Below are 15,928 nucleotides of genomic sequence, written 5' to 3' on the forward strand. Positions count from 1 at the left end.
ACAGCAACCAAACTGACATGATGAATATAACTTACAATTTTTCAAGCAAAGAGTTGAGTTTATTTGACGCCAGCATCAGAGCTCATTGGAAATCTTCCGTTCCAAGATTAGCCAAGGATAAATTGTTTTTCTGTTTTCATCTGTACTGAAGTTGTATTGTTTGTACAATTTTATATAGAAATTTTAAAAGCATTTGACAAAAAACTGAGCATAAATTTCTTTTTTTACATTCTTCCATATGCACTTGTGTATAGTCACATATACACAAGAGAATGAATGTTTTTGTGTGACTGTGTGTGAGAGACAATAAATGAGTATGTATGTGAGTGAAAGAAAGGAAGAATAAAACAGCATGACTGAGTGTGTACATATCTGTGAGCATTGGCTTATGTGAGTGTAGCTGTGTGTGACTCAGTATGTGTAAATTATACACATATTAAATACTAAATTGGTTTAAATAAAACAATTCTATTTTGAACAATGTTTTTTTCCTTATAAAATGTTAAAATATGAATATACAGGAATGTAGAAACGAAAGTATACACACTAAACCAAATATTTTTAGTCATATAATATGCTGAGCAGGGGGCAGGTCTACATGCAGATGTAAAGTGGGGCACAAGGGTAAAAAGTATGAGAACCACTGATATATACACACAAGGCAGGCAATGATTTAAATGTGTATTGCAGTAATAGAAACACTAGATGGCAGCAGATGATCTTGAAATTTTGTTAGGGCAGCTCCCAAAAATGCAAGAACAGTGAAATGAAAATTAATTAATTGTCTTGGTATGGAATAATCATCATTGGCCATAATTGTTTTTAAATGGGAACCATATCTTGAATGCACTAGATCTGGCAAAATGGCCAATGCAAGATTTTGAGGGATCTATTCTCTTTGACACCACCCATTCCACATCATATTTATATTTCAAACATGTATATCAAATGGCATCACAACTTCTCCTAGCCAGTCATTATTTGTCCACCTGCCCGGAGGAAATCTTAAAGTGTTTTTTTTTTTTTTTATGCCTAGATGCTCAGAGAAACTTTGTCTAATAATGACATTATTCTTTTTCCTATGAGCGATACACACATTTTCAAATAAATAAATGTTACTCAGTATTACTGTACAGTTTAAATATGTTACTGATTATCAATCAAATATACATAGAATGCAGCAGATAAATTCATTGTTTATATACAGGAGGTACTATTTATATATAGATTATTATATATAGAATTATATATAACTATATAGATATATAGTTAAAGAGCTCATTTTAAAAACAACAACTACTAAAAGATGGGTTTTGGCCAAAGCTTTTTCATCTGTCTGGAAGTTTTCCTTCAGGAAGAGATTTCACTGAAACTTCTTGCAGAGTGTAAGCATATTTTCCATTTGTTACTGTTACAAGACATACAGGGAGAACCTGGCCAAAAAGAAAAGAGTAACAGGAAATTAGTACTTAAATTACAGAGGAAAGGGGCTATTGCAAAGAGCTGACTGTTGCATATAAATTGTTTTCTACAACAATTATAGCCAAGAAATGTTTGCTCATCTTCATTATATATCGCTTCAGATCCATATCAAGCAAGTTGACTTCTACAGGCTAAATGCATCAATCCTGTATAGCCTGACTTTTTCCTCTGATTTTTTGGCAGAATAGTGCACTATTACAAAGGTTACAAGATGGTTACCTCAGAAACTATGTTTTTTAGGGCAAAAGAATCCATTACTTCATTATGGCAAAGAATGGACAACGTGTCCTATCACATGGCTTTTGTCTCCAAATCAGCCATCCGTGTACATCCCTGCTGCAACCCAGGTCACTTAATGTGTTTTGGTGGCCATTTTTCACACTTGGGAGCTTTCCGACTTTGAAAAATGGCCACCAAAGCATGTTAAGGGACCCCGGTTGCAGATGGGATGTACTCAGATAGCTGATTTGGAGACAAAAGCCATGTGATAGGACCAGGATGCAGCCCGAATTAGAATTCAATTTGCGAGTGGTAAGTCACTTTGTAAAGCAGTGCAATAAGTTCCTATGATACAGAGCCTCTGCACATGTTACGAAATCTTTAATGTTTGTAAGTAAAACTGCTTTATATATTTTTAGAAAGACAAGGCTGTATGTACATTGCAGAATTAATGCAGCCTGACACCATTTTAACTGTGATAATTCAGTACTATGGAATCTTGGGATTTGTAGTTTTGAGAGATATTTGGCCTTTTTTGTCAAAGAAATTTGGTGCTACAATAATACCGGATTCCATAGGATGGAATCATGACAGTCAAAGCATATCAAACTGCATGAATTCTGCAGTGTGGTAGCAGCCACATCTGCTTTATTACTCTGGCAGACTTTGTGTATAAGGTATATTGTGTTGGTGTGAAACTAGTTGCAGCTCACATTCAGCTTGTGAACTCTAATTACTTTACCTGTGATACACTACTGTCTGTCACATTCCTCAACGGTTTAGGGAAGGGCTATACAAACAGCCTTGAAAGGCTGCATGCAGCTCCATTATCACACGTTGTCCATTCCTTGCCATAATGAAGACACTGCTTAGGCAGTATGAAGCGGTATATAAATGAAGCTTGTTTGTTTGTTTGTGTGTTTGTAAGAGAGAGCTCTAAAGGTTATTGGCTACTTCTAACATCAACTGCTTTGGGGAGGGTCAAAAGGGGATGAACTGTCTCTTCTGGGTGTCCCCAGGAGTAGCAGTTCACCTTTATTTACATAAATTACATGGTCCACTGTCCAACACACAAAACTACTTGTTTTCAAAACTTCGACTTCCAGCAACTTCCAGTTTTGATTCATCTCTTCCTCTTTGGAAGGAATTTTTGGCAGTCCATGTAACTGTTGGAATATTCCAAGGACAGAAAATTGGTCCCAGACCTGACAATTTTCTCTGCCTGATTTAGGTCACAGAAGAGGTTGCAATTGCTTAGATTCCCCATCCGACATATAGGAAGATATTCATTAATGGCCCTAAATCTATAAGCTAAATTGAAGAAAACATTCTGAAAACAATTCAGAATTCAGCAAACTTTCAATATTCAAATTCAGCTTCTTAAGTTTAATCATTTGCAAATCTGACTTTGAAAATTCAGTATTTCAGGAGTTGCTTTCTGAAAACCTAAAATGTTAACTCTTGAAGATAATTTCAAAATAATATTTAGGGAACAATCTTAAGTCCTCAGCAAATGTAGCTAAAACTGCATAGGATGTAATGGGTTTTCTTTTCTGTCAATCCAAAGAGATGTCATGGGAGAAGAGGCAAACGCACCATTGGAGAAATATTTTCAATGAAGGAATGCAAGCTGTCTTGTCGTCTCTCCTCCATAATCACTGTGTCAGTTATGGGAGAGGGTGAAAAGGCTATATCTGTAAGGAGTAAGGAGTCAGAAACCTGGTCCCCACCTGTTGCTAAGAGTCCTTCCTCCCAGGTTCCAATTGCCACTGTTCTTGCCACAGAGAAGGGGGGAAACCAAGCAGATCTAGCCGAAGATACTGATGAGACCCTCTCCCTTGAGCAACCAACTAGCACTGCTGTGGCCACAGAAGGAGAAAATATGCAGCATGACTCACTTCCATCATTCCTGGGCCTTAGTCGATGTTCTAGAGCCCAACTGTCCCTTGTCTTGCCACAGGGGAGAATGGTGAGGTCCATCTCCCTTATACTGGGATTAAACAGCTGTTCTGTTTAATTCCCCTGGCTAATTTCCCTCCCTACTCTATACCCTCCAATATTTCACAAATTAAAACAGGATACATGTGGCCAAGCCACATCACAGTGTGGTCAAAAGAACATGGCCAGGCAACAAGAGGACAAAGATGATTAGTGAGGAGGAACACACAAAACTACTATTTTTAGTACCAGTGTGTTTTTATCTTAGCCTGCTGGGAAGGGCAAGACTCTGCCCTTCCTGTACTCCTCCTCTTACTGAGTCAACTGAGTGCAAACTACCTTTGTATTTTAAACTCAGTTTGCAGAAATGGGACTAAGCTGAAGACAAAAAGGGCAAATGGGAGGAGGAGAGGTACAGCAGGACATTTTAGAAACAGCTGAGAAAGTGGGATAGTAGAGGATTACATGAGGTCATCCCTGGCAAAATGGGACAACTGGAAAATATGCTATCCCCTTTTCCTTGTTTGTTATGCCTTATTTAACCCATAAGCCTGAGGACAAGGAATGTCAAATTAACTTCTCTGAAAAACATTTTTGGTGAAAGGGTGGGATATGAATGCTTGAAATAAGTAAGCATCCTTCCTATTTTTCTGACAAGCTTTTTATCATCTTTTTAAGCTGCGCTTTGTTTTTAGCCTATGATGTAAGCAGCTTTGTGTTCAATGTTGGGGAAAAGGTGGGATATTAAATTAATAAATACAAAAATAGCCCCAAAATGAAGAAAAACAATATGATGTAGGTATTTTCTCTCTCATTGTAACTGTGGAAGTAAACATGTAAAAGAGGAATGATAAAGGAGTGAAACAGACTGCCCCGAAGTAGTGGCTTGCCACTGCCTCATTGAGCACCAGATTGGGGCAGCAGCAACTTCGTGCCACAGCCCCAACCCAGCATTTTTCCAGACCAAAAAGAAGAGGCAAAATCCTACTTCTTGGCTGAGAAAAAAGGCACCCTTGCTGCCACCACATGGCTCTCCCCCGTTACTTTGGCACAGCATGTTTAAATGCTGTGTCAAAAAAATGTCATGATGCTGCCCACTATCTGGGCGGGTGGGTGGCATGATGCCACTTTGGGGGTGGAGTTGTGGCATGCAGTAACCACATCCCCACTACACCCTGATGCCAGCCCTTTTGGCCAGTCTGTACAGCCCCCTAGTATCCAAAGAAAAGACAAAAAGTTGAGAATTTCCCATTTCCCCATTATTCACAGCCTGGAAGGGCTTAAGTGGTACCAGAGACACCCATTTCTTGATCTTCATTGGGATGGTTTGCAATTTTAATTAATCAATTTAAAGCAACATAGTTTGTTTCTTGGAAGACTTACACAACATAATGGCAGGCCTTGTTTTTTCTCTGCTGGAAGTAGCCTCCACCACAAGTAGTAGATTAACAGGGATATGAGAATCAGGGTAACCAAAATGCATATAGGAAGTGTGATGTCAGTTCCTGGATTTTGGTTTGGTGCTGGAACAAGAAATGATAAACAAATCAGAATGGCTGCAAAAGCAGTTTGGTGAAGGTGTTGAAAAAAGGTGTACAGAGAATGTTTTTAAAATGGCTTTAGAAGCATCTAATAGGATATCTGGAACAGTTAAAATCTATGGATTGGTATTGTCACTGGTTCTGAATCCCACAGAATTCTGGGATTTCTTATTTGATGATGGATTTAGAATTCTTGCCTAGAAAGGACTTGTGCTGTAGTGCATGGGAATAGACTACTACTCACTAGCAGAGAACATCTGTCATAAACCTAACATTGTCTACCTCTGTCTAATGATATGAATAACACACAAACAATGTCTAGATGGCAATGGTCATAAAGATGATTTGCTTTTATTTTATATCATTTATTATATATCAGCTAATGATTTGTGATTTCTCCTAATTAACCTGGAAAGAGTGGCTGGAATATACTAGTTTTATTCAGGATTCTGCCATGATGGTGAAGAAAGTCAAACCAAATCTACTTCATCTAATCAATCTATTTCTCCAATGCCTCACTTTCCTTACAACTGCTGTGCCTGTGGGCCCTTTTTGCTTCCCACTATCACCAACACTTATACTGGCTCAGTAAGATCAACATAGTGTACCAATGAGTTTCTTCTGGCCAGTTATTTCATTCAGCTAGTGCATGATTGGGCAAAGTATGACCTATGTGCTGCATGTAGGGTTGCCATATCCTGCCGGGGGGCGGGACAATCCCGGTTTGGGCGGTGCTGTCCCGGTCCCAGCCCGGTTTGGGGCCCAAACCGGGACAGCCCCACCCACCGCGGCCACCTCAGGCCCCACGGCGGCTCCAAGGCCTTGCTGAGGCCTGGGAAGGCTCTCCGCGGTTGGAGCTCCAGCCGCGGAGACGCTCCCTCCCGGGCCCCAGCGAGGCCTTGGAGGCAACTCCGCGGTCGGAGCTCCGGCCGCGGGGTCCTCAAGGCCTCCACGAGGCCAGGGAGGAGGAGGAGGCCGCTTCCCACCGCGGCGATCGCCGCGATGAGGGGCGGCCCCCGCCTCCTTCCCGGCCTGGGAGCCGGCCGAGGCTTCTTCCCAGGCTGGGAGGAGGAGCAGGCCGCTTCCCACCGCGGCGATCGCCGCGATGAGGAGCAGCCTCCACCTCTTTCCCGGCCTGGGAGCCAGCCTAGGCTCCCTCCCAGGCCAGGAGGAGGAGGAGGAAGCCTGGCACCGTGGCGATCGCCGCGATGCCAGGCTTCCCCCCGCCCTTCTCGGCCTGGGAGCCAGCCTAGGCTCCCTCCCAGGCCGGGAGGAGGAGGAGGAAGCCTGGCACCGTGGCGATCGCCGCGATGCCAGGCTTCCCCCCGCCCTTCTCGGCCTGGGAGCCAGCCTAGGCTCCCTCCCAGGCCGGGAGGAGGAGGAGGACAAGGTTTAAAAATCTAGGACTTTTTTTTTTAATTTCCTAGCCAGGAAATTTAAAAAAAAAATGTCCTACATTTTCAAACCTTGTCCTACATTTGTCCCGGTTTCGAGGTCCTCCATTATGGCAACCCTAGCTGCATGTGACCCCTGCTTGCCACCTATTCATCCTCTAAAGCTCTCCAACAGTTTCCCTCAAGCTTATCATGTGTTTTTACCCCAAAACCACATGGAAAGCCCCCTGATATCCAAAAATACTCTCAGTTCCATACATAAATCAACCCAGAAAATCCTAATGACTCAATGATTGTCAAGGTTCTTCTCAAAATGGTGACAGGAAGTGATGCAATAGCACTTCAAGTCATCAGTTTGGGAATGACTCTGATGAAGACATAGATATTTGGGAGCACTTTTGGCAGGCACATTCTATAGGGGGGAAGTTGGCTCATGGTCTCCACTCAGTAGCCTACTCCGAACTACTCCAAAGATGCAATATAACCTGTGACACCTTTCCTAAAAGCCATGTGTTAAATTTTGACACAGAATATGGTCATGTTTACCACACACTTACTACCCACTGAATAAAACATCCACTGGTCTATGTAGGCATACTCTTGAGGCCCTAGTACCCAATCCAGGGAGGAATTATGAAGGAGAAAGGGGCAAAATGAGTGAGAGGTTTTGGAACTGCAGGCCAGCCTGGGGAAAGGACCCATTACACCATGTTTTGTTTCATTTCCTGGGGATGGCAGATCTTTCTTATGACATGCAGAAAAAGTACTGGAGAATAAAAGCAATACTGTAAGGCAACAGATTTGATCAAAGCTGGGGCTGGCAATATTTTGTTCATCCCTTCCCTCCAATACTGGCCACAATATGCCACAAGAAAATAGCAAGCATATACAGGAAATGTGGCTGTGAAACAAAAGGGATAGAGATTAGACAAACCGCAGATATCAAAGCATCCAGGTTCAAACTTACTTTCTTCTATCACAGTCACAGGTACAGTCAACTCTTGTGTGTGATTTAAAGATGGATGATGAATAACACAGATTATTGGATTCTCCCAGACCGTTTGGGAGAATATATGAGTGAAATTGCTGACCACAGTCACTGTCTCATTCAGCTGCTGAATGGCATATTGCTTTGGCTGGATAAGAAGATGTCTAGGAAACTTCCAGGTGATCACTGGCTCTGGCTTCCCTGTTGCTGAGCAGCTGATTTCAAGCACTCCCTTTCCAGCTTTTTCTGGATCAATAATATGCTTCACAGTCACTTTTGGTTCTGTCAGAGCTTTGGAAAAACAAAAAGATTAGAGTAACATTTAGAGTTATTATTATTATTGCTTCCTGCTGCTTACTAGCTAGACCATTATATGGCACCTAACTTTTTCAGGCTGCACTGTGGTGTCTAATCTCTCATTCTGGACACAATATAATCTGAAAAGAATACAAGTTGAATTCATAGCTGCAGAGAACTGCAAATGAATGAATATATGTTTGGCACAAGTGCCTATCTCAAATGACCTTTGGGTCCCACTTAATATGGTTACAATTTATTCTGGGTCCTGGTAAACCCCATCATGGACCAAAATCACCCCTTTGTCAACCCAATGAATAAAGAAATACTACTCAAACCAACAGTATATTCATTGTTTCCAACTTGTGGCAAGGTACATCAGTTTATCCCATTCAGTCTTCACACCTGTATGTTGTTGGTAGGTAGACAGGAGATATGGTAGCTCTTTGATCACTGGTTCAGTTACGGGTGATCAAGTACAGTTGTCCTTCCTTATCCACAGATTTTTTTCTCTATGGATTCAAGCACGCACAGTTTGGAAATATTTCAAAATTATATGAATTCCAAAAAGCAAAGCTTGATTTTGCCATTTTATATAAAGGGCATGATTTTATTATCCATTGTATTTAATGGTACTTGAGCATCCACAGATTTTGGTATCCACAGGGGTTCCTGGAGCCAAACCCCAGTGGATATCAAGGGCCCACTGTATTTAAACCTAATTTTCCCTGGTGAAAGTACTAAACCTGTGTTTACTACTGTACAGCTTTGGCACAGCTTCTGGCCTCTTAAGACCCAAAGCAGCTTTATTTTGGCCTGTCTATTTGGGCCCATAGTCTCTGGGGCAGGAGAAATAAAGCTTTCTCCATCTTCCACATGATATGCCTTCAGATATTCAAAGCCAGTTAGTCAATGTAATGTAGTGATCTGCAGGTTAGTCTAGGACTCTGGGAAACCAGAGTTTGAGTCTCCACTTGGCCATGGAAACCCATTGTGTGACCTTGGGCAAATTACATTCTCTCAGCCTCAGAGGAAGGCAAAATTCAAACCCACTATGAACACATCTTGCCAAGAAACCCCTGTGATAGGTTCACCTTGGGCTTCCCATAAACCAAAAAAGACTTGAAGGTACACAACAACAAAATCATATTGTCTTTGCATCTTCTCTTCTCCAAGCTAAACATTTCCAGCTCCCTAAATTGATCTTCATAGGGCTTGGATTCCAGTCCTTTGACCATCTAGGTCACTATCTTTTGGACACATTCTAGCTCATCTATATCTGTCCTGAACTGTGGTGTCTAGCATTGGAAACTGTATTCCAGGTGAGATTGGACCAAAGCTGAATAGATTGGTACTGTTACTTCCCTTGATCTACACCTTCTTATTACAGTCTAGAATTGTACTACTTTATTTGGCTGCCAGAAATCAGGTGATCCAAATGCTATGACAACACAGAGGTAAATTCCATGGATTCAGTGGGTCTAGTAGAAACTAATAAAAGGTTTCAGACCAATGACTCTTTATTAGAATTCTTTTTGTCTGCATCTCCCCACCCCATCCTCCCTCCCTTCCTCCCTCGCTCTCAATACCATGGAACTCCTAAAATTTTTCAAGAGCAATTTTTCATTTTTACTTTTTAATATTGCAAGTGTAATGAAAACTAATTGCTGGTGGGGAGACTTGTAACCATTTTTTTTGTAACTAAAAAAATTAAAATAAAATTTTCAAGCACTGTACTTCCCATGACAGGTGATTTCTGTGCAGTTAAAAAAAGATGGGCAGTGATATTAAGTATCCTTAGTATCTCCCTACACCATCATATCATTTCTTCTTTTGATAACAACTTATATGGGAATTTCAGCAGGAATTTCCATGAGATTCCTGTTCTGTAATCATGGAAACAGCATCAGGAAGGGTGGAAGGAAGCCTTATATTATCTCACAAAGGCGATGTGTGTGTGTGTCTGTGTGTGTGAAAAACAAACAAACAAAAGCTTCTGTCCGGTGCCTTACAGAGTTCTTTCATTATTCCACTTGATACTCTCTATTTATTACAACCGCACCTAAAGAAACATGGTTTTAATCAGAAGCATATGGACAGCTAGCTATCAGAGACATTTCTGAGAATAAGAGAGAAATACATTTTATAAACACATTTTTTTCCACTGAGACACTCTCAGGTAGTCTATCCAAACAGAAAATCTTGAGATAGCTCAACAGCAATCTTTGGAAGTTCAGAGTAAAGTTGAGGTCAGTTGGAAGTGGTTACATATCTTAAGAGAAAGGGGGCAGGGGTTGAGTGTGCATATGAGTGAGAATTATAATTTAATGTCATGGGACTCAAAACATATATTAAAGCCTACGTGAATGGCACTTTCTTTTCACCATACACACAAGAGAGAATGCTGAAAATCCATTGACCATAATGTATAATTGTTCCATCACACTCCAGTAATTGCTTTGATAATGACCTGTTTTGAGCAATGACATTCATTTTTCCACAGATGACTTAGAATGGCTAGAACTGCTTGAAGATTACAGGCTTCCCCTAAGAGCATATAACTTACCATAAACACTGAGGCACGTCTTGCTTGAGATGGATCCCAAGGGAAATGTGTTGAATATGCAGTCATAACAGCCTTCATCTTTCAAGGCAACAGTGTGCAAGGTGATAGCAGAAATGGCCATCCCACTCTGGAAAAGTTGCACATTACTTCGATATTTTCCCAGCACCCTAGAGCCATGACTTTCACTGAATGTAGCTATGTTGGTCTTGTTTTTTCCATGCTCCTTCTGCCAGGTGATCTGAACAATGTCATGTTTTCCAGTTAACTGGCAGTGCAAGGTCACATTGTCTCCAGCTGTGGCTGTTTGTACAGACTTGTGAATCACCTGTGTTGCACCTGTAAAAGAAACTCAAGATACTGAATTCTTGGCATCTATGTCTCAAAACAGATGTTCCTGAAGAAGGGACTTGATGCTGCCCCTTTTAGCACTGGATTGGACCCACAGCACCCACATGCCGCACACTTTTTAGAGTGGCAAAAAGCCACCCTTGCCACTATGATGGCTGGGGGTTTTTTTTGGCAAAATGCATCTAAATGCTGCACCAAAGAAATGGCGTGATGCTGCCTGCAGGCCCTGTGATGGGCAGGCCTCGTCATGGCATGCGGTAGCCATGCTCCCATTCCATTCTGATGCCGGCATTTTGTGCTGGTCTGTTTAGCCCCTATGTGTGTCTCTGTGTGTGTGTGCATGCCGATGAACTCTTTATTATAAAAGAAAGAAATTCTGCTGTTAGTTCTGACTAGACTAGAACCTTTGAATCAACTGGATTTGCCTATGTATTGACTTGCAATTCAACTGTTGATTCAATGATTCTGTTCTATTAGGAACATCCAACACAATTTCAGCCATTATTTCATCAGCTGTAATAGTAGTCTGCAACTACTCACATAACTATTTTCTACATCAGTGGTTCCCAAACTGTGGTCCTCCATGTATTTTGGACTTCAACTGCCAGAAGCCCTAGCCATAGCCAGCTTGGCCAGTAGTCAGGAATTCCAAGAGCTGAAATACAAAATTTCTGGAGGTCCAAAGTTTGAGAACTACTGCTCTAGATGAAAAAAAGGGAGAGATCATCTGGTTCAAGTCTGCCTTGAAATAGCAGTTGATTTAGAAACATTCACCTCTCTATCACTAATTATGGAGATTCTTAGCAATAGCAAGCACATTTTTATACTGCTTATCAGTGCACTTAAGCACTCCCTAAGCAGTTTACAATGTGTAAGTTAATTGCTCCCAAGCAGCTGGGTACTCATTTTAGTGACCTCAGAAGGATGCTAGGCTGAGTTGACCCTGGAGCCCCTGGCTGGTATTGAACTCACAACCTTGTGACTGTGAGTGAGTGAGTGCAGTACTGGCATTTAACTACCATGCCACCAGGACTCCTTAGGAAGTTAGATGCGAGAACCACCTTAGTCCTGCTTAGAATACTTACTTGATATATCCCAGGTATGATTCTTGCATTGAAAATATCTGCTAGATCTGTTATTTTAAGTTTTTCAGTTTTCCCATCTTAACATCTGTTCCTTACAAGATTTGAACAGTTTTCCATTCTTATGTTTGATTCATTATTTGATTATTAAAAGAAATAAAAAGACAACAGGAAAATGTTTTTACATTTCAATGTGATGTTCTCCTAGTTACGCTCATTTTGGTATGCAATTTTGTCTACTATACACATTTTCCCATTTTGTTTTCTATGCACACATTAGCAATATTCCTACACTGTAATGCACTGTAATGTAATACAATATTCCCACACTGTAACGCACTGCAATGTAATAATAATAATAATAATAATAATAATGTAATATTATTTACCATAATGTATACATTTTTGTTTTATACTTTCTCCTGATCTATCAGTTCAAAAGTGCAAAATTTAGCAATTTTACATGAAAATGTAAACTGAGCTAATTTCTTCCACAATTCCTAAGTCCAGGGATATATTCTTGTGAGCTATGATACAAATTAAGCCCCACTTTCTAATTCACAGCAATTGTTTCAGTTGTCTTCATACTGCATTTCAGCAGTGGCACATCATTTTATCACTGGGTAAATCCAGTTCTGTGAGAATTGAATACTGCTATACTACTACCAATATTACTGCCTGAATTGTTCAGTACACTGCATTTAACATAATTGCATCAAGGAAGGAAAATGCAGCTTTGATATAAACTGGTGCCATAGAATTGCCCCACAACTAGAATCAAATTTTTGGTGTTATCTTTGTGGTGGCTTTGTCAATAAAGCTAAAATATAATGCAGGTAATTCACTGTTGAGCAAGTGGATTACTCACCTGTCACATCAGGCCAGAAGATGCAGATGAAAAAAGATGCCAAGATCATCTTGTCTCTTTGGGTGTTAACCACTGATCAAGTTTACTTTTGGCTGTTGACATATAGCTTTGTGAAGGTACTGTGTCATTTTCGAGAACTTGGGAGAAAAAAAAACCCAAGTACTTCTTCATAATTGACATGTGGTATTCCTAGGGGGTTTTGGTTTCAAGTGCAGGTTCATCTAAATCTATTTACATTATGTTTGCAATAGCTATGGTGTTTTTCTTAATCTTGAGAATAGACAGCCCCCCTCTCTCTCTCTCTCTCTCTCTCTCTCTCTCTCTCTCTCTCTCTCTCTCTATATATATATATATATATATATATATATATATATATATAATTATAAACCAAAGGTTACAGGGTTTATATCTAGTATTGATTAGGTGGCATATGGTTGCACTGTAACAGAATCACTGAGCATAAAGAACCCAGTACTTTTGAGGAAGTAACACAGATGCTATGAGTATTTAAAAACCACAAATGGAGGCCCTGCCACTAGCTAAACAGCATTGCAAACATTTCAGCAGTTTGTTTAGCTTAATAAAGTCCATTTTCTGTTACAAATCAGCCCTTGATATTTTTATATTGATAGACTTTAGTAGGCAGGAGAACCTTTTCCATATTGAAGTTATTATTTCTTTCATCAGTTATATAGTACCCTGGCTTGAATGGGAGAAAGCTGAACTGCTTTAAAGTCATGGCCAGGATGCAGGTGGAAGATGGGAGTTTCATTCACTTTTTATAGTCCTCTTTAAGCTGATGTTCAGTCTAGATATTTCTTTGTTACCAACATCACCAAACCTGACTGTGAGTTTATTATGCTCCCATGCCCCCACTCCACTCCACTGCTGGCCTTTTTAGCAGGTCTGTTTAGCCTCTGAGATTTTAATAAACTCACAGTCAGGTTTGGTGATGCTCCATGTATAAGACAAGCATTCAGAATCAAACATGTTCACCTTATTTCTAGCTACAAAAGTTTTCTTTGAAACCAAATGTTGTGAGTTTACAACATGGGCTATCAAAAAAAAAAGGGGGGGGCAGTTTCTTGCCAAAGTTTCCTCTCAGGATGTACAAGAAAGAGCAAGGCTTCAGTTTCCTTTTATATGATTCCCAAAGTCACTAAGTTCTGGGAAGATGGTCATTTTAGATTTTTTTACAAGACGTTTTAGTTGGTTTTGATTCAACTGAATATTTCCCAAATTAAAAAAAAAATACCAGACTGTATGGCATGTTTTGTTATTATGTTACTCAATACATTTTTTTTTTTTTTTTTTTTTTGGCACGAGTTCTCACAAGAGCTGAATATTTATCTAGGAATAACATGATTCACATTAGAAATGAATCCTATAAAGGGAGAGGCAGGATAAAGCAAATTATTATTATTATTATTACTTCACAAAAAGTCCAAAACATATCAGCTGCTTTTCACCCCCCAGGTTTGTATGTCCAATACTCGACTGTTCTTGTAAACCCCATTTCAAGAAATGATGTGACTTATTTCTTTTCTTCTTCTTTTTTAGTGACATCTTTTTTTGTGATGTAAAAAGGGAATGTCCTCACAAGGCAGTTTTACTATACTCTTTTTGGCTTTGATCAAATAATTATTAAACCAGCTGATAATGTTTTACTTTCAGAATGTTCCTGGCAGATGGAGTCTGATGCACATAAAAAGAAGGAAGAAAACAGAAGTTAAAAATACAAGTGACTGTTACAGAAGAGATGGGAAACAAGGTACAAAAAAAAAAGTATGTTCAGCTTTGTATTGGAGTGGAGTTTCTCTTTTAGGTCATGTTTCTACCTCATTTTTTTTAAAGGTGGGACTTCCCACTTTAAGTAAACTACAAGCCCAAGGTTTCTGACTTCTTCTTGAAAACGTCACATTTATGAACTGATTTAGGAAGCAACAGTGTTCCTTGCAAATACAGTTTCTTGTCAGTTGAAGCTGATGGCTCCCACATTAGTGAATCCATTTTAGTTTTTACTCCAAACTTTACCGGAGTGCTTGGAAGTTTTAGTGTTCGATAAAGTTAGCATTAGTGTTAAAGTGGTAATGTCAAACCATTAAGAAAAGTCAGTTCACTAATCTTTAAACTCTAGGGGAAAGTCAGCCCATGTGTGGAAGATGCTTCTCAGGCAGCTAGATACAGGTGCCAAGGATTGGGCCTTGTAGTCCATCATCCATCAGTCAGAGAGTCCTGTTATGGGGCTGTGAAGGCAGACGCTTTTCAAGTAGCACCCCTCTCATTCTCACTTCAGGTGGACATGCTTGATTCTCAGATAACAAAGAATCACACAATGGTTGTGCACTCAAGTGGCTTCTTGGGTGCTATCTGCTATAACTGATTCTTGCTTTGGTCCAGGAGTCTGGGAAGTGGTGAATGCTTTGGATATTTGGTTATCGGATGCTGGATCTGTGTTTCATGCACATGTCATAAATCAAGAAATTAATACACACAGAGAGAGATATGATTTATCATTTTATATTTTAATCATAGAATCATAGAGTTGGAAGAGACTGCACGGGCCATCCAGTCCAACCCCCTGCCATGCAGGAAATCCAATCAAAGCATCCTCAATAGATGGCCATCTAGCCTCTGCTTAAAGACCTCCAAGGAAGGAGACTCCACTACACTCCGAGGAAGGAGTGTGTTCCACTGTCGAACAGGAAGTTCTTCCTAATGTTGAGGTGGAATCTCTTTTCCTATAGCTTGCATCCATTGTTCCGGGTCCTGTTCTCTGGAGCAGCAGAAAACAAGCTTGCTCCCTCCTCAATATGACATTCCTTCAAATATTTAAACAGGGCTATCATATCACCTCTTAACCTTTTCTTCTCCAGGCTAAACATCCCCAGCTCCCTGAATCGTTCCTCATAGGGCAAGGTTTCCAGACCTTTCACCATTTTAGTCGCCCTCCTTTGGACACGCTCCAGTTTCTCAATGTCCTTTTTGAATTGTGGTACCCAGAACTGGACACAATATTCCAGGTGGGGCCTGACCAGAGCTGAATACAATGGCACTATTACTTCTCTTGATCTACACACTATACTTTTATTGATGCAGCCTAAAATTGCATTGGCCTTTTTAGCTGCCGCATCGCACTGTTGACTCATGTTCAACTTGTGGTCTACTTGGACTCCCAGATCCCTTTCACATGTAGTTTCATTCA

General features: G+C 40.3%; 1 protein-coding gene across 2 annotated transcripts in view; it reads right to left on the minus strand.

Annotated features, from left to right (window-relative positions):
* Positions 1 to 15,928, minus strand: part of LOC149319748 (OX-2 membrane glycoprotein-like) — a 22,874-nt gene continuing 6,946 nt past the window's right edge. Inside the window, exons 1-5 of one of the 2 annotated variants that reach the window (XM_089512301.1) lie at positions 12,724 to 12,923; positions 10,426 to 10,761; positions 7,542 to 7,853; positions 5,023 to 5,162; positions 1 to 1,433 (exon numbers count right to left, since the gene is read on the minus strand). In XM_089512301.1, coding sequence (XP_089368427.1) covers positions 1,329 to 1,433; positions 5,023 to 5,162; positions 7,542 to 7,853; positions 10,426 to 10,761; positions 12,724 to 12,772 — 942 coding nt within the window. In that variant the 5' untranslated portion in view covers positions 12,773 to 12,923 and the 3' untranslated portion in view covers positions 1 to 1,328. Of the gene's footprint in view, positions 1,434 to 5,022; positions 5,163 to 7,541; positions 7,854 to 10,425; positions 10,762 to 12,723; positions 12,924 to 15,928 lie in introns of those variants that run through there. The other variant, XM_089512300.1, reaches the window with a different exon arrangement.

The sequence above is a fragment of the Sceloporus occidentalis genome, unplaced genomic scaffold, assembly GCF_023333645.1.
Source record: "Sceloporus occidentalis isolate IW3139 unplaced genomic scaffold, rSceOcc1.0.p SCAF_2, whole genome shotgun sequence".
Classification (NCBI taxonomy): Eukaryota; Metazoa; Chordata; class Lepidosauria; order Squamata; family Phrynosomatidae; genus Sceloporus; species Sceloporus occidentalis.